The sequence below is a fragment of the Coregonus lavaretus genome (genome assembly GCF_964263955.1).
Source record: "Coregonus lavaretus genome assembly, chromosome: 39".
Taxonomy (NCBI): Eukaryota; Metazoa; Chordata; class Actinopteri; order Salmoniformes; family Salmonidae; genus Coregonus; species Coregonus lavaretus.
The window spans coordinates 9,272,468-9,283,238 of record NC_140026.1 but is presented as its reverse complement, the minus strand read 5'-3'; the positions used below and the strand labels follow the sequence as shown (position 1 = coordinate 9,283,238).

General features: G+C 45.2%; 1 protein-coding gene across 1 annotated transcript; it reads left to right on the top strand.

The window, feature by feature from the left end:
• The first annotated feature begins 3,021 nt into the window (after positions 1-3,021).
• On the top strand, positions 3,022-10,141 carry LOC311113086 (uncharacterized protein). Its single transcript, XM_084156219.1, has 2 exons — positions 3,022-3,304; positions 8,726-10,141. Exons 1-2 carry the CDS (start codon positions 3,139-3,141, stop codon positions 10,051-10,053), a joined length of 1,494 nt encoding a protein of 497 aa, XP_084012345.1. The 5' UTR covers positions 3,022-3,138; the 3' UTR covers positions 10,054-10,141.
• The last annotated feature ends 630 nt before the right edge of the window (positions 10,142-10,771 follow it).

The window sequence follows — 10,771 nt, the reverse complement described above, 5'->3', positions numbered from 1 at the left end:
CAAGCACTCTCCCAGCATCTTTTCATTTGGTCTGCGTCTCACAAATATTCTTCTTTGTGATCCGAACACCTCAAACTTCGATTCGTCTGTCCATAACACTTTTTTCCAATCTTCCTCTGTCCAGTGTCTGTGTTCTTTTGCCCATCTTTTTTAATCTTTTCTTTTCATTGGCCAGTCTGAGATATGGCTTTTTCTTTGCAACTCTGCCTAGAAGGTCAGCATCCCTGAGTCGCCTCTTCACTGTTGACGTTGAGACTGGTGTTTTGCGGGTACTATTTAATGAAGCTGCCAGTTGAGGACCTGTGAGGCATCTGTTTCTAAAACTAGACACTCTAATGTATTTGTCCTCTTGCTCAGTTTTGCACCGGGGCCTCCCACTCCTCTTTCTATTCTGGTTAGAGCCAGTTTGCACTGTTCTGTGAAGGGAGTAGTACACAGCGTTGTACGAGATCTTCAGTTTCTTGGCAATTTCTATCATGGAATAGCCTTCATTTCTCAGAACAAGAATAGACGCGTTTCAGAAGAAAGCTCTTTTTTTCTGGCCATTTTGAGCCTGTAATCGAACCCACAATTGCTGATGCTCCAGATACTCAACTAGTCTCAAGAAGGCCAGTTTTATTGCTTCTTTAATCAGCACAACAGTTTTCAGCTGTGCTAACATAATTGCAAAAGGGTTTTCTAATGATCAATTAGCCTTTTTAAATGAAAAACTTGGATTAGCAAACACAACGTGCCATTGGAGCACAGGACTGATGGTTGCTGGTAATGGGCCTCTCTACGCCTATGTACTGTAGATATTCCATTAAAAATCATCCGTTTCCAGCTACAATAGCCATTTACAACATTAACAATGTCTACACTGTATTTCTGATCAATTTTATGTTATTTTAATGGACACATTTTTTTCTAAGTGACCCCAAACTTTTGAACAGTAGTGTACATCATTTACACACACACACACACACACACACACACACACACACACACACACACACACACACACACAGACGTCAGCTCAGACAGATCCAGCTCAGAGAGGCCCAGCTCCATCAGCAGTAGAATGGAATTTAGAATGGAATATTAATGTGTTTTATGCAACACATTTTTAGTGCATCGTATCGCATCGAACCGAATCCCACCGATGTGTTCTTCTAATCAAACCGAATTGCACTGAATCCTTTCAAACTAAAACGTATCGTTCCTGTGTCGGAGAACATGTATTTAGATACGTGTCGAGTCGTCTTGAACGGGAAAGATGCAAATCCCTACAAGCTACATTACCCAAAAGGTGAAACGACCCAAGTATCACCACATTAAGGTTGGTTGATAGTTAATGTACCGTATTGTCTATGGACCCTTTGTCAATGGACCCTCTGCTCGACCTCAGGCACAAGCTTTATCTATGCCACTGGAGATTCGAGCCCACTTGGCCATATAGATCTATCATCTGCGCGTATAATTGAAGTGTTGGGGCGGCAGGTAGCTTAGTGGTTAAGAGCGTTGAGACAGTAACCGAAAGGTCGCTGGTTCTAATCCCTGAGCCAACTAGGTGAAAAATCTGTCGATGTGCCCTTGAGCAAGGCACTTTACCCTAATTGCTCCTGTAAGTCGCTCTGGATAAGAGTGTCTGCTAAATGACTAAAATGTAAATGTGTTCTATATAATTCTGTTGTATATAGATAATGTTATTCTCTGTCTCTGAAGAGGAGGTTCCCCCTGAGCAGCAGGAGTGGAGCAGGAGGACCCAAAGCCCACACAGATTATAGAGGAACATGAGGAACTCAGGACCAGTCAGGAGGAAGAGAAGCTTCAAGGGCTGGAGGCTGATATCATAGAGTTCATATTCACTCCTTCCTGTGTGAAAAGTAAATGTGATCAGGAGGACCCACTTTGGTCCTTGACTCTTCCTCAAACCCAGACTGTGGAGAACAGAGAGAGTGACTCTAAACCAGTGGATCTCAAATCTTTTGGCACTGTGACCCACCTAAGGGGTTTTGAAATTCCCTGTGACCCTCCAGACAATCAAAACAATGCCTCCAGCCACAGCTCAGCCGTGACCCAGTTGGACTTTCATTTTACATTTACATTTGAGTCATTTAGCAGAGGCTCTTATCCAGAGCGACTTACGGTTAGTGAGTGCATACATTTTCATACTGTCCCCCCGTGGGAAACGAAACCACAACCCTGGCGTTGCAAGCGCCATGCTCTACCAATTGAGCTACACGGGGACTTGACAGCAGCCCACCATTGGATGCCAACCCACCATTGGATTCGAACGCACCAATGGGGGGAACCCTGCACCTGCCCCTTTTGTGACAAACAAAAAGGAAATCTGTCCATGCACATGGATTCACACAGGAGAGAAACGATTTAGATGTGGTGACTGTGGGAAAGGCTTCATTCGCAAAGGAGCACCTAACTACACAAATACAGACTGACACAGGATAAGTTTCGGTCTAAGCAGAACCTTACCATGCACAAACTGATAAATAGATCTATGATGGATTTAATGTCGTAAAACATTGTATGTAAATAAAGTTTGATTTGATTTGAATGATGAGGTAATGATCAAACAGTACAGAGTATTATAGGAAATTCACAGGTCTGCTTTACAAAGTCTATTGAATTTTTCCCTTCATTAGAAACAGGAATATCTGGTCGTTTGATTTGGAACGTGTCTCAAGGTGATGACAGAATGGTCGGCTGATGTAATTCCAGAAAAAGTCTCCTTACATTTGTCCAAGACTATTTATCATAAATTCGGACCTAATGCTGCTCATTCAGGATATTGATTTGATGTTGTATAGAGTAATGATATACTGTCGACTCCTGATTAAGAATGTATTATCCCAGGTCATCCTATACTTATGATAACCACTGTTTGTCGACATGTAGTCGTCGTTTTACTTTACTACTGGCCTGTATGCTGCCTTGTATAGTATTAAACTCCCATCCAGCTGGCGGCGCTGTTGTGTGTTTCTGGGATCGTCACCCACTAGAACAAAGGATTTTATCAAATTCATTGACTAGAACATGGAAGTAGGATTAGAAACGAATTTGTTTTGCATTCCTTGTGTGGAGTAAAGAAAGACATACTGTCTGAACTAAATAGGATACCCAAGTCTCATTCGACTGAAAATGTCTAAACTACAGTCGTTGCGTGACTTTTTAAATGATCGTTTGACGGCGGCTGCTGTGGAGATTTTCGGGGCAGTTGAGAAAACGGTAGTGGAGTACCAGGCGGAGAATGATCGGCTACGGAGACTGCTGGGGATCACACCGGAGATACAACTATGTAAAATAGGTTCGTATGTAGAGCTACTGATAGCTAGCTATAGTTATATTTTATTGATAAACTTTTAACTAACTGATCACCATTTCATGAATTTTAAGTTGTTTTTAATCTTGTGGATAAAAACATTGTCATGAAAACCAAGAAGTGATTAGAATTTCTAATTCAAAAATGGAAAAACTTTAGAAATACATAGCTTATTATCTTCAATTTATTGAGTAAATGAAATCAGATTCTAGTTTACCTAGTCTTGAATTTACTGGCTTAAAGGTTCAAATTGACCTCAACCGTGATGTCTAAAGTCTGTATAGAGCCCCACAGTGGAGATGTCATAATACCCTAAAGTGTGTTTAGGCAGAGATACTGAGAAGGGTGCACTTGCGGCTCGCAATTCGGGGCGTTACTGCATGTGGGCCTTCCTGTATATATTGGTACATTTAAAATGTTTATGCTAAGCCAGGCCGAGGCACTCCAGTACAGTTGGAGGCGGTAAGGCACCATAACGTTGTATGCCAACCGCCGATAAACCCCACAGAAGAAGAGGCAGGGCCAACAACGGTAGCTAGCTAGTACACCGGTAGACGGTGTCCTTCGACCCCGCCTCTCGGGCACTGTTTTCCCGTAGTTCTGTTAACGATGGCGAGGGCAGGCGGGTGCGAAGGACACTGTGCTAGCTAGCAAGGAGGACTCCGGTACACAGCAGGCGGGGGCGACACGGTGTCGCTAGCTAGCGCAACACTGGTAGACACCTTTCGGGCACTGTTTTCCAATAATTCTGTTAACGATGGCGTGGGCAGTTTTTCGGCAGGCGGGAGCGAAGAACACGGTCTACTGGTGTCGCCTCTCGCTAGATGGTAAGGCGACTCTGGTACACAGCAGGCGGGGGCAAAAAAACTCTGATAATTCTTATATTTCCCTTTTGACCCACATTCAAAAGTGTCACACAAGCATGAAGATGTAGTGCTCAAGGAGGGGCGTTCATGCAGAAACCAATGGGATGCTCGAGGGGGGCCGCAATCACACACTATTGGTGATACTGGATATAATGGAATTTGCTGTCCGCAGAGCGGAACTGTCTCCGCCCTAACATTGGGATTCGCTGTCCGCAGAGCGGAACTGTCTCCGCCCTAACATTGGGATTCGCTGTCCGCAGAGCGGAACTGTCTCCGCCCTAACATTGGGATTCGCTGTCCGCAGAGCGGAACTGTCTCCGCCCTAACATTGGGATTCGCTGTCCGCAGAGCGGAACTGTCTCCGCCCTAACATTGGGATTCGCTGTCCGCAGAGTGGAACTGTCTCCGCCCTAACATTGGGATTCACTGTCCGCAGAGCGGAACTGTCTCCGCCCTAACATTGGGATTCGCTGTCCGCAGAGTGGAACTGTCTCCGCACTAACATTGGGATTCGCTGTCTGCAGAGCGGAACTGTCTCCGCCCTAACATTGGGATTCGCTGTCCGCAGAGCGGAACTGTCTCCGCCCTAACATTGGGATTCGCTGTCCGCAGAGTGGAACTGTCTCCGCACTAACAGTGGGATTCGCTGTCCGCAGAGCGGAACTGTCTCCGCCCTAACATTGGGATTCGCTGTCCGCAGAGCGGAACTGTCTCCGCCCTAACATTGGGATTCGCTGTCTGCAGAGCGGAACTGTCTCCGCCCTAACATTGGGATTCGCTGTCCGCAGAGCGGAACTGTCTCCGCCCTAACATTGGGATTCACTGTCCGCAGAGCGGAACTGTCTCCGCCCTAACATTGGGATTCGCTGTCCGCAGAGCGGAACTGTCTCCGCCCTAACATTGGGATTCGCTGTCCGCAGAGCGGAACTGTCTCCGCCCTAACATTGGGATTCGCTGTCCGCAGAGCGGAACTGTCTCCGCCCTAACATTGGGATTCACTGTCCGCAGAGCGGAACTGTCTCCGCCCTAACATTGGGATTCGCTGTCCGCAGAGCGGAACTGTCTCCGCCCTAACATTGGGATTCGCTGTCCGCAGAGCGGAACTGTCTCCGCCCTAACATTGGGCTGTCAAGCTCCCGCCTATTCCTCTCTTTGGATCAGTGGATACATCTGGTTATTTGAATGCTTTTTTGAATATTCGATGAGGGGTGTTGACATCAACCGCCTCTAATGGAGAGTGAGATGCTTTATGCTAGCCTCATGAATACAGCGCATTCAGAAAATATTCAGACCCCTTCCCTTTTTCCACATTTTGTTACGTTACAGCCTTATTCTAAAATGGGTTAAAAAAAAAAAATCCTCATCAATCTTCCCATAATGACAAAGCGAAAACAAGTTAAATATTTTTTGCAAATGTATTCAAAATAAAAAACAGAAATACCTTATTTACATAAGTATTCAGACCCTTTGCTATGAGACTCGAAATTGAGCTCAGGTGCATCCTGTTTCCATTGATCATCCTTGAGACGTTTCAACAATTTGATTGGAGTCCACCTGTGGTAAATTCAATTGATTGGACATGATTTGGAAAGGCACACACCTGTCTATATAAGGTCCCACAAACCAAGCCATGAGGTCGAAGGAATTGTCCTTAGAGCTCTGAGACAGGATTGTTTCGAGGCACAGATCTGGGGAAGGGTACAGCAGCATTGAAGGTCCCCAAGCACACAGTGGCCTCCATCATTCTTAAATGGAAGAAGTTTGGAACCACCAAGACTCTTCCAAGAGCTGGCTGTCCGGCCAAACTGAGCAGTCGGGGGAGAAGGGCCTTGGTCAGGGAGGTGACCAAGAACCCAGTGGTCACTCTGACAGAGCTCCAGAGTTCCTCTGTGGAGATGGGAGAACCTTCCAGAAGGACAACCATCTCTGCAGCACTCCACCAATCAGGCCTTTATGGTAGAGTGGCCAGACGGAAGCCACTCCTCAGTAAAAGGCACATGACAGCCCGCTTGGAGTTTGCCAAAAGGCACCTAAAGGACTCTCAGACCATGAGAAACAAGATTCTCTGGTCTGATGAAACCAAGATTGAACTCTTTGGCCTGAATGCCAAGCGTCAGGTCTGGAGGAAACCTGGCACCATCCCTACGGTGAAGCATGGTGGTGGCAGCATCATGCTGTGGGGATGTTTTTCAGCGGCAGGGACTGGAAGATTAGACAGGATTGAGGGAAAGATGAACGGAGCAAAGTACAGAGAGATCCTTGATGAAAACCTGCTCCAGAGCACTCAGGACCTCAGACTCAGGCGAAGGTTCACCTTCCAACACGACAACGACCCTAAGCACACAGCCAAGACAACGCAGGAGTGGCTTTGGGACAAGTCTCGAAATGTCCTTGAGTGGCCCAGCCAGAGCCCGGACTTGAACCCGATCGAACATCTCTGGAGAGACCTGAAAATAGCTGTGCAGCGATGCTCCCCATCCAACCTGACAGAGCTTGAGACGATCTCCAGAGAAGAAAGGGAGAAACTCCCCAAATACAGGTGTGCCAAGCTTGTAGCGTCATACCCAAGAAGACTCAAGGCTGTAATCGCTGCCAAAGGTGCTTCAACAAAGTACTGAGTAAAGGGTCTGAATACTTATGTAAATGTCATATTTCAGGGGGTTTTTGATAATACATTTGCGAAAAATCTGTTTTTGCTTTGTCATTATGGGGTATTGTGTGTAGATTGATGAAGGGAAAAAACAATTTAACCCATTTTAGAATAAGGTTGTAATGTAACAAAATGTGGAAAAAGTCAAGGGGTCAGAATACTTTCCGAATGCACCGTATGTATAGACAGTCTCTGATTTTCAACAGGGAGAACGCCGATATCAAGTGTTTAAAGTATTTATTCTCAAAGTTGCCACAAAAAAATGTCACATGCATCACACTTACATCAGTACACTCGTAACAACCAACACATTACGAAACTTCTATTAGATCAAATAAGCCTCTCATATCAAAATAGCAATTCATTTTCATCTTGACTAAATTCGACACTCTCTCGTTGCCCACCATACAAAAACTCCTCAAAAACTCCTAAAAAACTAAAATAAATAATTCGGCCGTGGCTGCGGATCCGACTTTTTCTGGATCTTTAAGCCGAGTTCACGTCATGTCAGAAACTCGGGACCTCCGAGTGAAAATGATCGTAAGTTATTTGCGTAGAGCTTTCTATTGGTTTATTCTGGTACCTCCCATGTGAGAAACTCATGATCCGACTCTTCCGCCAGCAACCAAGTCGGAGATTTCCAAGTTTTCGGCATGACGTGAATGCAGCATTAGTCCGCTGCGCTCAAAGATCCGTAGCTTCCTGAAACTTCTGCTCATCTGTATGTTCTCTACGTGTAGAGAACAGGCTACTCAGGCCATAACCGACTATAATAGCATAGCATAACAGTACTGTAAGACTAAAACCCCACCGCATTCAATCGTGCGTCACAATTCTTCAAGTTTTACCGGTGAAACATCCACGAAGCATCAAATCATTCTGCATAGTAACCATTTGATCTCAGTCAGTTTCATGGGGATATATGCATTTAGATCTTCTTGAGTTATACAGTATTGTTTTCGAAGTAGCCTACAGTGTTGTGAGTGAATACATTTTAGAGCAGATTGTGTTTACAAAGCTGTAGCATAGCCTACCTGCATAGCCTACCAAGCTGTAGCATAGCCTACCAAGCTGTAGCATAGCCTACCTGCATAGCCTACCAAGCTGTAGCATAGCCTACCTGCATAGCCTACCAAGCTGTAGCATAGCCTACCAAGCTGTAGCATAGCCTACCTGCATAGCCTACCTGCATAGCCTACCAAGCTGTAGCATAGCCTACCTGCATAGCCTACCTGCATAGCCTACCTGCATAGCCTACCAAGCTGTAGCATAGCCTACCTGCATAGCCTACCAAGCTGTAGCATAGCCTACCAAGCTGTAGCATAGCCTACCTGCATAGCCTACCAAGCTGTAGCATAGCCTACAAAGCTGTAGCATAGCCTACCTGTGTATTCAGCACACTGTTGTGTTTACAAGCTGTAGCATAGCCTACAAAGCTGTAGCATAGCCTACCTGTGTATTCAGCACACTGTTGTGTTTACAAAGCTGTTGCATAGCCTACCTGTGTATTCAGCACACTGTTGAGTTCTGGCCACGAGAGAAAAATGGGGTGGTGTTTTAGTCTTCCAGGAGCGTTATACTATGCTATTATATTGGGTTCTGTTATGTACAATACATTGTGATCTTGTTGACACTGATTCAGCTTTATTAAACGGGCACCAGACCAGCGTGTAGAATAGACACACAGTGATCCGTACATGCGAAGAAGCTTCGGGAAGCTCCACATCTTTTAGTGCAGCGGACTAAAAATACCGAAAAGATCCTGCAGCCACTCGGTAATAGTTAATGATCTGCTTAACGTGGAAAGATTTTGGGGCGGAGTAAACCTTCTCGCTTCGCTTCTTCCTCTCTGGTATAGGTAACCTATGCTCCTCCTCTCCTTCCCTCCAGACTCCCTGCAGCTCTCTCTCTCTCTCTCTGAAGAGGAGGTTCCCCCTGAGCAGCAGCACTGTGAGCAGGAGTGGAGCCCCAGTCTGGGGCAGGAGGACCCAGAGCCCACACAGATTAAAGAGGAACAGGAGGAACTCAGGACCAGTCAGGAGGAAGAGCAGCTTCAAGGGCTGGAGGCTGATGTCATACATTTCATTCCTTCAGGTGTGAAAAGTGAATGTGATCAGAAGGACCCACTTTGGTCCTTGATTCTTCCCCAACCCCAGATTGTGGAGAACAGAGAGAGTGACTCTAAACCAGTGGATCCTTTTGGTACTGTGACCCACCTAAAGGGTCTTGACATTCCCTGTGACCCTCCAGATAATCAAAACAATGCCTACAGCCACAGCTCAGCCGTAAGCAGCGACCCAGTAGGACTTGACAGCAGCCCACCATTGGATCCCAACCCACCATTGGATCTCAACCCACCATTGGATCCCAACCCACCATTGGATCTCAACCCACCATTGGAGGACCACTGTTCCAAACCAAGCACCACATCTAGAAAAACTCACCACTGCCGTGACTGTGGTAAAACGTTTGCTCTGAAAGCTGACCTGCAGAGGCATGTGACTCTCACCAAGAAGAGACTCAGCGAATGCAACTTCTGCGAAAAACGCTACAACTCCACCTGTAAACAGAAGGTCCATGTCCGACTCTGTCACAGTGGGAAAACCTGCACCTGCCCTGTTTGTGGCAAGACCTTCAAATACAAAGGAGTTCTGCCCAGGCACATGAGGATTCACACAGGAGATACATTTTTAAGCCGTGGTGACTGTAAGAAAAGCTTCAGTCTCAAGAATAACCTTACCAGGCATAAACTGATTCACACAGGAGAGAAACCATTTAGCTGTGGTGACTGTGGAAAAAGCTTCAGTCTCAGGAATAACCTTACCAGGCATAAACTGATTCACACAGGAGAGAAACCATTTAGCTGTGGTGACTGTGGAAAAAGCTTTAGTCAGAAAGGAGACTTAGGGAGGCACAAACTGACTCACACAGAAGAAAAACCATTTAGCTGTGGTGACTGTGGGAAAAACTTCAGACAGAATGGAGACCTAAGGAGACACATACTGACTCACACAGGAGAGAAACCATTTAGCTGTTGTGATTGTGGGAAAAGTTTCAATCAGAAGGGAGACCTAAGGAGGCATATACTGACTCACACAGGAGAGAAACAACATGGCTGCTCTGTCTGTGGTAAAAGATTCATTCGTAAGTCTCATCTGCTGAAGCATGTGAATAACGTCCACAAAGAGAGGAAACGGGATGAAAACAAGAACAATTAAAATTAGGACAAAAAAATCTACAGTTAGGACAAAGAGGATCTTCAGTCAGGAGATGGGAATAACAAGGCAGGATGTGGACAACACTCTTAGGAAAGGAGAGCAACTCCAGACCATTCATACTGTGGGTTTCAAATAAATGGATGTGTGATGGATTTACTTTTGTGAAACGTTTTATACTAATAAAGTTTTGATTTGAATGATGAGGTAATGCTCAAACAGTAGCACCCAGTATTACGGGAACCTCACAGATCTGAGGGATGTACAACAAAGCAGGAGTTCGCCGCTAACTGGTCAAAATATTCTGATATAACTTTTTATATTTTTTAGAGAGATTATCTTGAAATGGGTATAATTGATTCAATAAACGAAAAATACATAAAAGTTTAGCTTTAAAAAAAAGAATAATGAACCAGAAAAGCAATAGTTATTTCTGGTTGCTAGCTAAATCCTTGATTATGCATTGTAGTAGAACCCTCTGCTATTACATTTACATGTTAGTCATTTAGCAGACGCTCTTATCCAGAGCGACTTACAGGAGCAATTAGAGTTACGTACCTTGCTCAAGGGCACATCCACAGATTCTTCACCTAGTCGGCTCGGGGATTTGAACCAGCGACCCTTAACAGCTAGGCTACCTGCCGATCCTGTCTGAAGTCTGTTTATGTTTTCACATCATAAAAAATATATATATATCTACAGTGGGGAGAACAAGTATTTG

Bases quoted from the DNA above. Each gene is read 5' to 3' on its own strand.
- LOC311113086 (XM_084156219.1), top strand. From the start codon at position 3,139: ATGTCTAAACTACAGTCGTTGCGTGACTTTTTAAATGATCGTTTGACG. The intron at 3,305-8,725 runs GTTCGTATGTAG...CCTTCCCTCCAG, and splicing joins GATACAACTATGTAAAATAG to ACTCCCTGCAGCTCTCTCTC.